This window comes from Stegostoma tigrinum, chromosome 30 (assembly GCF_030684315.1).
Source record: "Stegostoma tigrinum isolate sSteTig4 chromosome 30, sSteTig4.hap1, whole genome shotgun sequence".
Lineage (NCBI taxonomy): Eukaryota > Metazoa > Chordata > Chondrichthyes > Orectolobiformes > Stegostomatidae > Stegostoma > Stegostoma tigrinum.
This window is the reverse complement of record NC_081383.1, coordinates 8,017,814-8,035,588: the sequence shown is the minus strand read 5'-3', so window position 1 is coordinate 8,035,588 and position 17,775 is coordinate 8,017,814. Positions and strand designations below refer to the sequence as shown.

Below are 17,775 nucleotides of genomic sequence, written 5' to 3'. Positions count from 1 at the left end.
TAAGTAACAATGCTGATATCCCACTCTTTGACCTTTTTAGGTACATGATAGACAAGCATCCCGCCTACAGTCTTCTACCATTGGTGCTTTAAGCCAGTGCCTCAATAAGACTGGCTCATTTTTCTCTACTTAATCATGGGACAGAGATATAAACTGGTCCCTATTGCATTCCAGAGACAGCAGCTGAGATTGTAAATTCACTGTGGAAACGGCCAGTGAATTCACGCAAAGTTCGAAATTCACTGTTTTGCTAGTGCATGCACTTTCTCACATACCCTGCTCGGTTCCATCTTACTATGGAGCTGGGTGAAGAGATCCAAGAATTGATTTTTGTGCTCAATTAGTTGATGTTATCAAATGCTGAGACTTCCTTTTAACAATGATGACCATGATAAAAGTAGAAAATGTTAGTGCTCAGCTTCTGAATGTGAATGGAAAGGTCCTAGCTTCAGTCTGCAGTCCATGCTGATTTGATCAGTGTCACTTAGAAGCAACTACAATTTAGCCTGTGCTGCAGAATTTGTCAACCCAAGTTCCTGCTATTGACAATCTGTTATGCACCTGGGAATTGTCTAACAAATATACTTGGCATATGCTTAGATATACTTAAACCCATAGCAATGTGGTTTACTCTAAAATGCTCTCTGGGCAATTAGGAATGGACAATGAATGATGGCTGAGCCAGCAATGTCCACATCCTGTGAATGAATTTTAAAAAAAGTTTTAAAAGCCTTTACTGATACTCAAGGTTGAACTCCCAGACTCTTATGTGATATCCTGTGAGTTAAAATTGCTTCTTTGGTGCTGGTCTTTGCTTTAAGATTGGAGCATGTTAATGGTAAGTTGCATGTCTGAATAAGTAATCTGTTGGTTGATTGAAAAATTAACGAATTTAAAACGTAGGTAACCTCCAGGTATCCAGAAGTGAAATTCTCCATGATCCATAAAAAAATCAACTTAGCAGAAGACATGTTGGCCTGGGAACATGAACGATTTGGAATTCGCCGATTACCAGCATTCACAGTATCCCGCCTAGAAAGCCATAAAAACAGCCTTCGAACCAGTGTTATGGACATGAGGTAAGAAGACCCTCCTCGTTCTTGCTTTAATAATTTTGTCGAGCATGTTTTGCTTAGAAATGATGGGTTTAAACTGTAGGACATGAAAACAGCCACAAGGAAAGTAATGTAGAACTTTCTTGTAAAAAGTTGCAGGAAGAAGTTTTAGGCAGGCCACTGAAACGAACTGTATTCTAGAACTGAAGAGGCAAGTCAATGAAAAAGAGAGGATTGAGGGGTGTGGTAAGAACACATGGGGTTGATTTATAAAAAAAAGGTCAGGGCTATTCCTGAAAGTAAATGTGTTGTTAGCTATCTGCTTTTACCTTGTATCAAGAAAACTTTTCATTGTATGTTTTTCTTCAAAATTTAGGTCCCAAATTAGTATTCAGAAATTAAGTCGCAATACCAAAGTAATTGCTGAGGCACTGGCAAGGTTAATTTACAACCTAACAGAGAAGGTAAGGATCCTTCTTTCTTATTTCTTTTATCATTTCACAACTTCATTTTTTTTTTTAACCCCTGAATCCGCAGAAAATTGTCCTCCCTTGAACGAACAGGCTCATTTTCCTATGGTGATCTGGTGACGGAAGGAAAGGCTAACATTAATTAGAGAAGATATCTTTGGCAATGGAACCCATTTTCCAAGATATCTTTGAAATATAGGGGAGCTTTTGGGATGGTAGTCCCTATGGTTTGTAAATCCCTGTGTGGTGCAGTGAGGTCGCTTCCTCAATGCATCTTATCTCGACCATATGACTGAGACATTTTCTTGTGTAGTAAGAGTTCCCAGAACTCATTTTGCCCTTACACACTCTATCTCTTCCTTTCAAATGCATTCAGCCCATATTTGCCCTCCAGTCTCTTGTTCCAGAATTCCTTCACTTCTGCAGTGCTCACCCCACCAGGTAGGTGAAGGTGAATCAGATGAAGCTGCCTTAAGTGGTGCAGTGGCTATTGTCTCCACCTGGTGTCTGACTCTGGATTAGCGCACACAAGAAAGTAGAAGTAACCTCTTCCTCCTCCTCCTTTCTTTCTCTCTCATGCACATGCACACAAGCACCCTGCCCTGCTCCACCCCCAGTTCTGCTGGGTTTCTGTTGAAGGCTGTCAAAACAAGAGCAGCTTCTTGTTTGGTGAAGAAGTTAAGGCAAATTTGGATTAGTACTCACTGTGTAAATTAAATAATCTTTAGCATCACTGAAGGTTCTCTAATACTAAATAAGTATGAAAAACCCAACTGTACAAATTAATCCATCTCTTGGTTTCTGATGAACCAGATGTGTTTCCAGTATTTTCTGTTTTCACTTCAGAAAGATAATCTTTTTTCAGAAACGCTATATACTAAAGCTTTAATGTCTATTGCAAGGGCAATGGAATATTAAAGCAGTAAAGTTTTATTACTGCTGTGCAGTTTTGATCTCTTCATCTGAAAAAGGAATAATTGCATTAGAAGCTGATTAGAGATGGTTCTGGCATGAGTCATTGCCAAAGTGAAGCAAAGTTGAACAGGTTTGGCATTTTTCCCATTAAATGTTAGGATGGGAGAGAACCATATGGAAACGTACAAAATCCTAGGGGAGGCAGCTTAAAAATAAGAGGTCTCCCTTTTAAGATGGAATTGAGATTTTCTTTTCTCTCTCTGTGGAGCTGTGGAATTCTCTTGCCAGAAAACACTGGTGATTAGGTCGTTGAATTTAGCCAAGGCTGAGTGGATGCATCTTTGATCATTGAGGAAATCAGCATGGCGGGGATGTCAGGATGATGGATGCAGACAGGAAAACCCACAACCAGATTATCCATGATCACATTGAAGGGCAGAGCAGGCTCAAAGGGCTGGATAGTCTGCTCCTGTGTCCCTGTACCAAGCGCAGCAGTAGCCTCTAGTGTAGTGATACAGCAATTCAGCAAAATGTGACCATTGTTAAGTACTGATTTTTGCTTGCAGGTTATTCAGAGGATTCAGATATTACATGCTGGTGGAGTAATAGAACTTGGATGTCCCAATGACTCCTGTTTTTGATCATGCTATAACGGTTGTCTTGTGCTGTAAGTGCAGGAATGGGCTCTGCCTCTTAAGTCCTCTCAAATATTTGTTCACTGAAGTAGAAATGGAGCTAGGAAACTTCCACTTGATTTTCAGCCAAGCTGTCCCTTCAAAGTCAAGCAAGTTACAAGCTGAACCACTCATCAACCACAGGTTGCTAATCCATTAAAGGGATGGACCACAATAGATCTTTGAACCATATTGTTGGTGTTTTGTGTACACGTGTTGCTGCAAGTTGAAAATCTCCTCCATTCATGTCTTTATTGGGCTGTTTCTTTAAAAGTTTGTTTTGTTTTATTTTTAGGGTGCCCCAGAGGACCTTCAAATCTTCACAGAGCAAATGGTAAGCTTGAATGTCTTTGTGACTTGGAACTTCACTTTCATTTTTACAGAATGAGTGAGATCACAGCTGCTGGGGTGTGCACAATAGCTGGACATCTGAGGTAATATATTCTGTCTTAAAACACAACAAGATTATAATGTTGGTACAGTGGTTTTTAAATATGAAATCAGGGACTGGTTTCAGGCCCTTCAGAATCCATTAAAGTGTTGTGTACAGCAATAACCATGGATGCTGCATGACCTCCACAGCATCAGACATAATTAATCTATTATATCTACTGCAATGTATTATAGCTACACTGCAGTAATAAAAACAATTCGCATCTCCTGTCGAGATATACCCCAACCACTGCAATCACAGACTTCTTAGCTAGGGAAGAGCACCATGTATGCTTGCAAGGATCCTCACCTGCAGGATGTTTTTCTGTGTGCTAAAATTAAAACAAAAAGTGCATTTTAGGGGATATGTAGAACTCTTAGGAACTTTTCAGACCCTACTTGGTATTTCCTTGAAGTCATGCTTCTTTCACAATGAATTTGTTAAATATATGAAATGTCCTCCTTAAGGTGTTGGGCAGAATGAACTCCAGAGTACTGATGTAACTTTTACACCACCCTGTATCTACTAATGCTGCACCCTCGGGTTCTGAGTTTTCAATTGGATCATCTTAATTGTTAAACTTCCTGCCTGACACTGTACGGAGCCAATCCCCTGGTCTCTGTTCAGTCTCCACATTAAGAGAAAATCACTGGCCAGTGATCCTTTGATGAAACGTGCATGCGTAAAGATTTTGGACCGATGTGTCTTATTTCCGTGCAGTGTGACTCTATCAGTGTTGCTAGCTTGGCAATATTAATTTATTACCCATGTGTAATGTCCCAAAGTCAGCAACGTTGCTGTGGATGTGGAGTCGCATGTAAGCTAGACAAGGAAAAGATGGCAGATTTCCTAAAAGACATGAATGAACCAGATGAGTTTTTTTTTAATTACAGTTGACATAATGGTTGCAATGTTGCCAGTAGACCAGCTGTCTAATCCATGAGAAATAGGAACAGGACTTGCCTGTTTGGCCCCTTGAACCTGCTGCACCACTCAGTAGGACCTTTACTGATCTGACTCTTCATGTCCATGTTCCTGCCCTTACCCCATAACACTTGATTCCCCTACTGACCAAGAATCTACCTATAAGATATCTTACTGAATTTGAATTTCAGCATTTGCCATGGTGGGAATTGAACCCTTGGGCATGTATTAAGTGAATTACAAATCAGGTGACCGTTTTGAAAGATGAAAACGTTATTGAACTAGACTGCTGACATCTAATGACCTATTAGCGCCAACTTGGCTCATTTGGTAGTTAGTTCATAGCTGAGCCAGGAGGTTGAGAGTTTGAATCATACTGTTGCAGATTGAAGAACAGACTTTTGGGTGACACAGCTCTGAGGGGTAAAATGTTAAACCTCTTGGATAAATGTGAATGATTCCATGGTATTATTTCAAATAAGAATTACTCCCCCACCCCTCCCTGGCCAATATCCTTGGCTATGTTTAACTCCAACCAATACAAAAAAATTACCTAATAATCAGATTGGTCTTCACTGCGCGTACCTTGGCTGCCACATTTCCTCTCTTATACAATGGCCATGCTTTAAGAAGTGTTTTATTGGTTACCATCCCGTTTTAAGATATTGCGAGCTGCTTATGTAAGTGCAAATCTGCCTTTTACATTAAAAAGGAGAAATAGTGAACTCTACCCTCTTTGTCCACTGTTTAGTCTGCAGGAATTATTACTGGGTTCAAAGCTTCATCAGAGCAGGTCAGAATTGAACATGTGGTTGTAGAGCACGGTGGGCAGTTGATTTTAAAAAGAATTACAACTGACGGTAGAAAAGAGGAAGCAAGGTATAAAGAGCAGTCCAGTGATACAGAGACACAGATTTGTGTGGAGGTGATAGCACGTAGATCACGATGGTATAATGGTGTCAGGTTATATGGGATTCGTCCATCAACTTGACAGTAGCATCCAGAGTGACTTGAAACGCCAGAGGGAAAGTGCTTAGGCAACAATTTAGGTTATAATGTGTTAGATAAATTTTTTAACTTGTTGGAGGGAATCAGCCTGATTGGGAAAAGAGTCAGAGATTTCACTGAAGAAGCTGTGGATTCAAGTTTGGCTGAATAATAATAATGCAGGACTGATTTGTATTTTCAGTAAAATTGTTTGGTAATTTTTCCCTCCTATCCTACAAGTGTAATAAAAGTTAAAAATAAATAAATTTTCAGGAAAGTCAGATATCAGTGGTTTTATATGGCTCTCTTTAGTTTCATGGGAGCTTTTAAAAGCTAATCTGAACATCACTTTATCATTCATTTTCAGTTTGCATGAGCTTTTCCCCTACGCTCAACAATCCTGATAGTTGTCCTGCCCTTCACAATGGTCTTAGCAGATCTGAATTTGTATCTCATGCACAACAGCTTATCAGAATCTAAGGAGCAAAATGTTCAAAAATGGTGTGTATTTTGCTTTTCGGTGTCCCCTCCATTCATCAGTCTGATTTTCCTCCTCTATCTCTCCCAATATAGCAATTACAAGAGGACCAGCTATCTTCTGTACTTGACTGGCTAACAGCTCAGCCAAGAGCAGCACAGCTTGTTGATAAGGACAGCAGCCTGATCTCCACAATGGAGTATTACATGAGTCGATACTTGAAAGATGTCAAACGCCATCACGTGAAGGCAGATAAAAGGTAACTTATGCTTTTTGTTTAAAATCAAGGAAGGAATACTGCTTGTACACCCATGTAAACCACACCACAAGTATGGGACCATTCTTCATAGGCAATACATTTCTCAACCTCATTCTCTTGTCTTCTCCTATAACCTTTGGTCCACTCATTAATCAAGAAACTACCTATCGCTGTCTTAATGCTTGGTCTCCACAACCTTCTGCGCAGTGAGTTCCACAGATGCACCACCCTCTGGCTGAAGAAATTCCTCCTTGTTTCATTTCTAAAGGGATGTCCCTTCACTCTCAGGCTGTGTGCTTGGGTCCTAGTTTATCCTACTAGTAGAAATGCCATATCCATAGCCACTCTGTGCAGGCCTATCACTATTCTGTAAGTTTCGGTCAGATCCCCCCCTCCTTCTGAAGTCCAGAGAGTACGTACCCAGAGTCCTCAACCGCTCACATGACAATTGCTTCATTCGAAGGATAGTTCTTTGAAACCTCCCCTGGCCCCCCTCCAACACCAGCACATCATTGCTTGGATAGAAGGCCCAAAACTGCTGTCAGTATTCCAGAAGTGTTCTGACTAAAGTGTTGTACAACTAAAATGGCGTATTTCTGCCCTTGTATTCTAGTCCATTTGAAATGAATGCTAACATTTTAGCTGTCTTCCTAACTGTGAACTGAATCTGCAAGGCAACCTGAAGAGAATATTGAACTAGACTTCCCTAAATCCCTTTGTTCTTCAGATTTCCAAAGCCCTTTTCCATTTAGAAAATAGTCTATGCCTCTATTTTTCCTTTCATAACCTCACCCTTTCCTTTCCCACATTGTATTCAATCTGCTGCTACTTTGCCCACTTTCCTAATCTGTCCAAGTTCTTCTGCAGCCTCCTGCTTCCTCAATATTAACTGACCCTCCACCTATCTTTGTATTGTCTGCAAACCTAGCAAAAATATCCTCCTTTCCTTTGTCACTTGTTAATATATAACATGAATAGTTATGGTCCCAGCACCAACTCCTGTGATGGAAAAAGACCCTTTTGTCCCAACTGCTTTCTACCAGTCAGCCAATCCTGTATCCATGCTAGTACCTTTCCTTTGACACTATTGACTCTTATATTTACCAGGCTCCTGTACAGAACCTTGACAGAAGCCTTCTGAAAATCCATGTCTGTTGGTGCCCTTTGTGTGACTTGCTCGTTACCTTCTCAAAGAATTCTAATAGATTTGTGAGGTGCAAGCTCCCCTTGACAAAGACAGGCTGACTCGGCCCTATTTTACAGTGCACTTCCAAGGACTGCGCAACCTCGTCATTAATAATGAACTCTAAAATCTAAACAACAGAGGACAGGGTAACTGGCCTATAGTTTCTTTGCCTCTCTCCCTCCCTAAATAAGGGCACTGCATGAGCCATTTTCTAGTTCTGTGGTATCCTCTCTGTCTTCAGTGATTCCTGAAAGATCACCAATAATGCCTGCACAATCCCTCAGCTGTCTCCTTCAGAACCCCAGAGTGTAGTTCAGCTGATCTGCGTGATTTATCCACCTTCAGACCTTTCACTTCCCCACGTCTGCCCCAAGTCGCTTGAAGTTCGGGTATGCTTGTGTCTTTCACTGTGAAGACTGATGCAAAATACCTGTCCAGTTCCTTGTAATTTTTTTATTCTCCATTACGACTGCTCTAGCCTTATTTTCCAATGTCCACTCTTGCTTCTCTTACATTTCACACATCTTTAAAAAAACCACTTACAGTCACCAACTAAATTACTGTCATATTTCATTCCCCACACCATAACTTCTTTTTTAAAAAAAAAGCAATCTTCTGGTCATTGACAGTTTCCCAATGTTCTGGTGTCCCACTTATCTTCATGACATTGTATACATTTTCTTTTGCATTTGTGCTGTCTCTGATTTCTCTTTGTCAGTCATGGTTGCTTCGACCTTCCCTTAGTATGTTTCTTCATCCTTGGGTTGAATTTCTGCTAAGCTTTATGAATTACCCTTGTAACTCCTGCCATTGCCGTTCCACCATCTTCCCTCCTCTGTTTCCCTTCCAATAAATTCTGGCCAGCTCCTCCCTCATGTCTTCGTAGTTACCTTTTTACTCAATCATTAAACTGTTGCATCTGATTCAGTCTTCTCCTTTTCAAACTGCAGGGTGAATTCTGTTATAATATGGTCAAGAGGAACGCCAAGGACTTTGTTGACCTTAAGCTCCTCTATCCAGTCTGCCTTATTACACATTACCAAATCCAGATTTGCCAGTTCCCTAATGGGCTGTACCACACGCTGCTGCAAAACAGTCTTGTAGACATTCCACAGATTCCATTTTTTTTTTCTTTCTTGGGATCTGATACCAATCTGATTTTCGCCCAGTCCACTTGCAGTACAAGCTCATTTGTCATCTTTTGTATGCTGCACGCACTCGAGGACAACTCCCTCCAAACCTGTTTTGCCTACACCAATCTTTGGGTCATGGGTTTATCTCTCATTAATCTTGTGCCATTAGCCTCTGGCTCAGTTAGTAATCTAGAGATGATTGGTTCTGCTTTTTAATTTAGCCCCTAGCTGTTCATATTCCCTCAGCAGACCCTCTTTCCTCTTTCTTTGTATATTGTTGGGGGGGGGAGGTTGCATGACAATGGGTCTTCCCCTCCTACCCCAAGTTCCTCTGAAGCCCAAGTGCGTTATTCTGAACCAAGGCACCAGACGAGCAACACAGCCTTCGGGGCTTTCAATTATGGCCATAGAACAGTGTCTATTCCCCTGACTATCCTATCCCCAATTGCAACTCCATTTCTCTTTTTCTCCCCCTCTTGAATGGCTTCCAGTACCACGGTGCTATGGTCAGTTTGCTCATCCTCCCTGCAGTCCTTGCTCTCATCCACAGAGGAAGCAAGAATCTCAGACCTGATAGACAAGTTCAAGGGCTGAGGCTACTTTAGCACTAAGTGCAGGATCCCTTTATCTGCCTTGCTGGTAGTCACACCCTTCTGTCCCTGACCACTGACCAAATTCAGGGAGGTTAATCTGAGGGTTATGACTACCTCCTGAAACACTGTCCAGATAACACACTCTGTCTCTGTATCACAGCATTCAAAGCTCAGACTCCAGCTCATCAACTCTGAGCTTGAGTTCTTCAAGCAATCAACAGTTACTACAGATGTGGTCATTGAGCCACAACAGGGTCCGCCAGCTCCTACATCATGCAGATACAATACATCTGGCTTAATTCGTAATTTTGATTTTTTTTTGTTTTAAAAATGTTGGAATGCATGATTTGGGAGCTGGTGGACACCATCTATTGCAGGTGTTGGATCTGTTGTACTCAAATTAGTAGCTTTTACCAACCAATGAATTTGTGGTCTTCTGATGACTGTCACTTTTTTGCGCTGGGCATTTGAGCTTGGGCTTTGATTTTTTTAAAAAAAACAAGATCAATGAGCCAGAAAAGCAATTTGGAAACGTGATCTTATTAACCTTTTAACTCGGCTACTGAACCTTTAAACTGGAGAGAGGAAGGAAAGATTTACCAGTTCTATTCACACTGTCTCCAAATTCCCATAACTATATATTATATGCTTCACTCCTTATATGGTCTCTCTTTTCCAGTCATGTGCAGTGGACTTGCATTTAACTGCTGTTTTCTTTTTTTTTTGTTGCTCCAGCATTCAGCACACATACACGTATATATAGATATCTACCTGGTATCAGTCACTGGAGGTCTCAAGCCTATATGGTGTGAACTTGGAATTTTTACTGTTAGGAAATAAAAACAAGTTTTCTTGAAGTTTTGATGACATAGGTGACTAATCTTTTTCTGATTGCAGGGACCCTGAATTTCTCTTCTATGATCAGCTGAAACAGACCATGAATGCATACAGGTATGAACGGCATACCATATAGAGTTTTCTATCCCTATAGCTCAGCAGTACTAATATAGTACTGATACTTGGAAACTAGAATAGTCATAGGTTGGCTGATGGAGAAAGCTATAATTGGCTTATTGCCAGCATTTGTTGGGGGAGTTAAGCAAATTTACCTGAGTTCCTATTCCCGTTTTGTCAAATAATTACTCTCTCAAAAATAGTTTACATGTGTGGACACAAAGCAAGCACTAGATCATACTCAGTTGCAAACATTTATAGTTGAATAGCCTTGCAGTGCTTGCTGTCTGGACTCTCATATGGAGAGTATGCCTTAAGAATCTAAAATAAAACAAAGAACTATAGTTGTTCAGACCTGAAACAAAAACAGAAAATACTGGTGGAATTCCAGAGGTCTGGCAACATCTGTGGGGAGAAAGCAGAGTTAACACTTTGGCTCGGTGACTCTGTAGCAGCTCTGATGAAGAGTCACCAGAGTCAAAGCGTTAACTCTGCTTTCTCCCCACAGAAGCTGCTAGTCCTGTTTGAATTCTGCTCATGTACCCTAAGAGTCTATGATTTCAGAAGGTGAGTTACTGAAGGATCACGTATGCATATAAAACTTATTTTCCCAACACACCAGTGCTTTGTAACAGAAGAGAAGAAAACAAGATTGTGGATTGAATGGTAACAAACAAACGATTACTGTACTATCAATTTTCCCATTGGAGAGACTTGTGATTACTTTAAGGAGTATAATGATTTATTCACAGACCAAATTTGGTTGTGTACTAGGAGCTAATGGAAGAAAGAGATTTGATTAATTTGGACATGATTTATTATGGTAAAATATCTACATTCCATTTCAAGTTTGATTATTTGCCAATTGATTGCAGTTACCATAAATCTTTCTTATTCTTGAAATATGACCTTCCTCATATGTAAATGGCAGGATACTTTCCCCAATCCTTTTTGTCTTAAAAGAAGCCTTTCTTTCTTTAGTACAAAAGCAAGATCTCAAGAATCGTTTCACGAAATGGTTGGCCATTGTTTTAGATGACCCTAGGACAAACTGAATGGTTTTCTCATCCAAGTTGTCATTCATGGTGCAAAGAACAGGCTGCATGGTTTAAAACAGCTTTTAAAAGCTTTAATAAATGTATTTAGTTACAGTGGGATTCTTAGGAGGGAAAGATACTCCTCCTCAGGTGGCAAGTTTTCATTAAGCAGAAACTGGACGATTAGCAAAATCCTTTTCCCAAACTACCTTTTATACCAAGAAACCTTTTTTGCCACCTACTGTCTTGATGATTTTGGATTATTGTGCACTCTCTTCCCCCTCTTCTACTGTAAGTGGCAGAATGTTTGTGTCCATAACACAGTTTTTTCCTTAAGACCCTCCTCTGCTTCTAGCTCTCCAACAAACTAGATTTATATAGTACCTTTTAACATAGGCAGATGTCCCAAGGTACTTCACAGTAGTGTTGCAAGACAGACTTTAACAAGGCAGTATTAAGGTCACAGTTGCTTCTTGTAAAGCAACATAATGGAAGAGAGAAGAGAAGTGAAAACATATGGTGAGGGAATTCAAGGGATTGAGCAGAAAGCACTCTTGCATTTTGTGCAAGGAAATATCTGCCAATGCAAGAGGGCAGGAACAAGAATACAGAAATCCCAGTTGCTTGTTAGGCTGCATGAACATGACCTTGGAGGAATTTGATTACAAGAGATTTTTAAAATCCAGGCATTTTTGAGTTGAGGACCAGTAGAGGTTGTCGAGCACAGAAATAATAGATAACCAAGTCTTAATGTGCGTTTGCTTACAAATCTCAAATGTTCAGAAACTACAAAATCACTTAAAAAGAAAGGGCTACTCAAGGGTCCCTACCCGAAATGTCTGCTTTCCTGTTCCTCTAATGCTGCCTGGCCTGGTGTGTTCCTCCAGCTCCACACTGCATTATATTTAATCACCTACCCTTGCTTTTGTGTTTTTGCTGAACACCTCAATTTTTTTTCCCTTCCACCCTGCCCCATCCCATGAGATGCTAGGAGTACATAAACATAGAAAACAGCTACAGAAGTAAGACATTTTGGCTCATCAAGATCACCCCCGATTCAACATGATCATAACTGATCCTTCATATCAGTGCCATTCCTGTTCCATGTCCCTTGATGCAGTCAACTTGTAGAAATCTGATATATAGACCTTAAATATACACAATGACTTAGCCTCCGCAGCCTTCTGTTTTGGAGAATTCCACAGGTTCATTACCCTCTGAGTGGAAAAATATTGCCTCTGCTTAGTTTGAAATTGTCCACGCTGTATTCTAAGACAGTGATCCCTTGCACACTCCTAGCTAGGTGAGACACCATCTCTGCACCCAGTCTGTCCTTCCCTGTCAGAATGTTCTATGCTTCAATGAGATCTCTTCTCATTCTTCTAAATTCCCAATGTATACAGGGCCAACAGGTACGGCATAAAAGACTTAAAATAAGACCCCTTAGTGCTGGATATGTTTATTAGCCTGGACAGACAATTGGCTAACTAATAGAAGACAGTTGGAATAAGGGGGGAAATTTCAGGACAGCAACCTGTGACTACTGGAGTGCCACAGGAATCAGTGCTGGAGCTACAATTATTTACAAAATACACTAGTAACTTGGATCAGAGAAGTGAATGTAGTATTGCCAATTCGTGGGTTTGACATGAGACTGCAAAGGGATATAGATATTCTAAGTGAATAGTCAAAAAGTTGGCATAAGGAAAATAATGTACAAAAATGAGGTTATGCACTTTGGCAGGAAAGAAAGAAGAGCTTAATGTTATTTGAATAGGGAAAGACTACAGAAAGCTGCATCACACAGGGCCTTAGGGTTCTTTGTGCATGAATCACAAAAAGCTAATGCCTAAATTCAATGAGTAATAGAGAAGGCAACTGGACTGACGGCCTTTATTTCAAAGGAATGGAATAATAAAATAGGGAGGTCTTACTGAAACTGGTTTTTGTCTCCTTCCCTAAGGAAAGCTTTACTGGCATTGGAAGCAATTTAGACTAGGTTCAGCAGGTTGACTTCGGGTTTGGAGAGATTTTCATTGTGTTTTAGGAGTTCAAACTTGTACTTATTAGAGTTTTGGATACTCTGAATTCTTTGACAGAGCAGATGTGAAAGAAGTTGATTCTCCTTGTGGTATGAGTCAAGAACCAGTGTGCCCAATCTTAGTAAGGTGTTATTAGGTTAAGACTAGTAGGTCATAAGAACTTCGTTTGAGGGTAGCGAATCTGTGGAATTCTTTCGTGCAGAAAGCTGTCGAGGCTGATTCATTAAATATATTCAGGACCACGATGATGATTTTTTAATCTGAGGAATCACCGGGTAGGATTATCAAATCAGATTGTAATCTCATTGAATGACAGAGCAGACTCGGTGGTCTGATTGGTCTATTTCTGCTCCAATTACATGGGCTCCTAAATTGACCCAATCTGTCCTTGTATGACAAACCTACCATCGCAGGAATCGGCCTGGTAAGGAGACCAAAACTGCACACTCTACTCCAGATCTGTTCTTGCCAAGCCCCTATACAGTTGCTATCAGTCTTCCTTGCTCCTGTCCTCAAACCTATTGCAATGAAAGCCAATATACTAATTGCCTTCCTAAACTGCTTGCTACATCTACATGGTTGTTTTCAAGACTAGTGTATAAGCTCATCCAGGTTCCTTTGTACATCAACCTTTCCAATCTATCACCATTAAAGTAATACTATTACCCTGTTCCTAGTGAAGTTGACAACTTCACGCTTATCTGTATTAACGTGTTATGAGTGCTTACCAGGTAATCATACTACTAAATCACAAATAACATTAATTTCCCTATCTTTGGACTTCAGAAGTGTTATGACCATTTCTAACTCTGGTTTAGATGAGCGACTTCAGTTTGCCTGCTGCTTTCACCATTTCCTCTGTTTTAGCCATTGAAGTGACAAGTCTACAATATGTTCTGTTTGCAGAGTGAAACCTGCCATCTTCGATCTATTGTTGGCGTTATGTATAGCGGCATATCTAGGAGTTACCTATTTTGTTGCTCAGGTGAGTAAATAAATCTCCTGAAAGAAGACAGTGTTGTTTAACTTTATATGGGTGGAAGGGATAAAAAATTTTTCCAAAGAATTATAAATAATATGTAAAAAGATCAATATGCTTCATCAATTAGATAAGAGAAGGGTGGAAACCATTGTTGTTCAGCCTGTGCTCCAGATTCCATTCTCTAGCTGACTCCATCCAGCTCCCTGACAATGGTCTGTTTCAGCCAGTATGCCCATGTTCTGGAGTCACATTTGATCCTGAGTTGAGCTTCTGACCTCATTTGTGCCATCTCTGACTATCTGTCTTCATCTTCATCATGTCGTTTAACTTTACTCCATCTCACCTGTGCCTTCATTACCTTGGAACTCTACTATTTCAGCACACTACTGGCTGGTCTTCTATATCCTACACTCTGCAAACTTGAACTTGTCCAAACCTTGGCTGCCAGTGTGTCTCATCTAGTCTCCTCTCTCTCTGACACAGCTGTACTCACTTACCTACATTGATTTACAGTCAGGCTACATCTTGATTTTAAAAATCTCATTCATTCTTGTTTACAAATCTCTCTGTGGCCTCATCCCGTCCCTATCTCTGCATTTGCCTCTAGCCCCATGACCCTACAAGATTTCTGTGCTACTCAAATTTTGGCCACTGTACATTTCCATTTATAATTGTTCCACTCCTGGTGCCTTCTACCACTTAAGTCTCAAATTCTGGAATTTTCTCCCTATACCTCTATGCCTTTCACCACTCTCCTTCCTTTAATACACACCATAAACACACTGTGTTTGGTCAATCATCAGATTAAGATCTTATGTGGCCCAAAATACTCCCATGAAGAACCTTGGGACATTGCATTACATGAAATGTGTTGAGAGTGCTTGTGGTAGTTGATGAGAGTAGAGTGCTTGGTTATGATCTTGACCACAGCAGAAAGTTGAAATAGTTAATGTTAGGAAAGAATTTTTTTTTAAAGTCTCTTTGTTTTCAAAAATTTCACTTTTTTTTTGCAGAATTTTGGTTTCATTTACAACACAGTACGGAGAATAACACTGAAGCCAAAGCAGCACTAATGTCCAGAGTCCTCTGCGCTTGGTACTTTCACATAATAGAAGGATTCTTCCAATTGAGCCGCCTTATCTCGTGGTATGGCTGGATCTGACCTACAGCACTGAGCCAAATCTTTTTGATTATGCAGCATCAGCAACTTCCTAAGGATTGGAAGATGTTCTATAAGTAATGGCACTATTGCTATTTCACTTCTACAACTACACAAAAAACTATTCCATTTTAACCTAAATACAATTCATGTGAAGCACTACCTAAAACCTGGCCACCTGTCCTCCACTGAAGAATCCGTATATTAAGAATCTCATATATTAAGAATCCCCTATATAATGTCAATTCAGGTTTGAATGCATGAATATATGTTTGTTGGTTGTAATATGTTTAACTCTGTTAGCTGTAAAGGTCCTGGTTTAAATAAACGAGTGATGGACACAGGATAGCCCATAGTTCAGTACCAATTACTTACAAAGTAACCACGTAGACAATCGTCCGAGTAGCTTCTCCAGCTGTGGTCACAGATGTTTTGCATCATGGAGCCATATATGTGAAAGTACATATAATAGTCAAATCCACATACCATTTAATTTCACGATACCTTTATCTGCCGATTGAACAGATGTGGGTCTTTTAATTTAGGATGCGAAACAGCCTTAGTAAAATGTTTACACCTTGAATATTGAAACATAATAAATCAGTGAAGAAGAGCTCAGTAGCTTGGGTTGCTTAACTGGCTGGACAACTGGTTGCAACGCAGAGTGACATCAACCATATTGGTTCAATTCCCACACCTACTGAGGTTACCATGAAGGATTCTCCATCTCAACCTCTCACCTCTTCTGACGTATGGTGATCCTTGAGTTAAACCATGACCAGTTGATTCTCTCTCCTGATCTGATGGGGCTATTGTGATTTTCGTGTTCACTGCCCTGCATTTGGGCTTCCCTCCAGACGTACTGATGTTTGGGGAGTGTGGGAAGGGGCAAGTAGGTTACTCTTCTGAAATCGAATTTGAGATTGAGGCAAGATCTTCGACACAATTAAAGGAAGCTTTATTCTGTGTCCATTCATGGTGTACTTAATTAAAATTTCCCATTGGCTAGCCAAAATGGAAGCTTCTCCATTTCCTGACACATCAGACCCTGACTTACAGAATGGAAAAGTAACGGGCTTTTGTCCTTGCAACTTTATAAAATAGTCCCTTTTTTGTAAAAAAAACACTGCAGGTACTGAAAATCTGAAACCAAAAACACATTTTTGGAGAAACTCAGCAGGTATCGCAGTATCTGTGAAGGGAAAGCAGATATAATGTTTCAAGTCCCATGTGACTTTTCTTCAACTCTGGTTTTGATGAAAGGTCAGTGGATCCAATGTTTCTCTGCTTTCCCTCCACAGATGCTGCCAGTCCTGCTGAGTTTCTCCAGTGCCTTTTTTTAAGTATTTTTGGCTTTTTGTAGACTCATTTAAAAATCCTGAGTTTATAAATTGTACCCCGCTGCAGCACTGTGCTGTTTATTTTCATTTTCAGTGAATGTGAATCAGCTATGCAAAAAGAAAACTGCACATGATTACCTGTGTCTGAGAGGATAGTTCATTTGAATGGCTGAATCCATTCCCATTTTTAAATGCCAGTTTTGGGAGTGTTAAGTCCAGGCTACTATCTATAACATTGATCCTAACACTCCACTCAAAGCACCAACTGTTATGCCAGAAAGCAAACAAAATATTGCAGATGCTAGAAATCTGAAATACAAACAGAAGCTCTTAGCTTGTCTAGGGAGAGAGAAACTGAATTGATATTAATCCCAGTTACACCTGCAATTGTTCATTCTGTATTACCCAGATTTTGAAGCTGGAACCTCAGATTTGTGTGTTTACTTGCTTAACCGTCATGAGAGCTAGTTCACTTTAAAGTAGCTGGATTGAGGGCACTACCCTCACTGTCATCTGAATTAGTGAGACTTTAAATCTAACTTTCAACCAAAAAATCAAAACCGCAAACATATTTTCTTGCCTTTCAACTCAAAAATGGCAGCTTCTACCAAGCATTGCAATGTACAATTTCATTCCTGGTCATGCACTGTGGCATATGCCGAACCTTGAGTATTTTCTGTTGAAACTCGATGGAACATTTTTCTTCCATTTTTAATTGCTGCCACTTGTCCTGAGTTTTTATTTATATCTCAACTGGTTATTTGTTGAAAATCATTGATGTTGATGGATTTTTTTTTTTCCTGATGTGTATTGAAGTGGATTATGGGATAACAGTGGAGCTGTATCAAACACTGATTTCCTTCATGACTGTTCTGTACAGCAGAAAGGGAAAAAAATAAAATGGCAGGCAAAGACTGAGCAGTTGGCATGTGTTTGTCTTTGAATGTTGTTTTGATACATTTGACATTCTCAAGCCTCCAAATCCATTCCCTCCATGGCCCCACCCCTCCTTATTTCTATAAATTCCTCTAGACATAATGTTCACCTCCTACTGTTCCATTTTTTGGCTCTTGCATATCCCTAATTTTAATCACTCTACCTTTGATTATGTCTTCTGCTGCCTAGGTCCTATGTTCTCTGCAAATCCATCACTA

The 17,775-nt window shown here is 40.1% G+C and overlaps 1 protein-coding gene across 1 annotated transcript in view; it reads left to right on the top strand.

Moving 5' to 3' along the window:
- The window catches only part of ncln (nicalin), a 55,332-nt gene extending 37,793 nt beyond the window's left edge, over positions 1 to 17,539 (top strand). The window contains exons 9-15 of the mRNA XM_048560062.2: positions 904 to 1,079; positions 1,432 to 1,519; positions 3,410 to 3,448; positions 6,032 to 6,195; positions 10,005 to 10,058; positions 14,047 to 14,125; positions 15,136 to 17,539. Of these exons, the coding sequence (XP_048416019.1) occupies positions 904 to 1,079; positions 1,432 to 1,519; positions 3,410 to 3,448; positions 6,032 to 6,195; positions 10,005 to 10,058; positions 14,047 to 14,125; positions 15,136 to 15,195 (660 nt within the window). The 3' untranslated portion in view covers positions 15,196 to 17,539. The remainder of the gene's footprint in view (positions 1 to 903; positions 1,080 to 1,431; positions 1,520 to 3,409; positions 3,449 to 6,031; positions 6,196 to 10,004; positions 10,059 to 14,046; positions 14,126 to 15,135) is intronic.
- Positions 17,540 to 17,775: the final 236 nt, after the last annotated feature.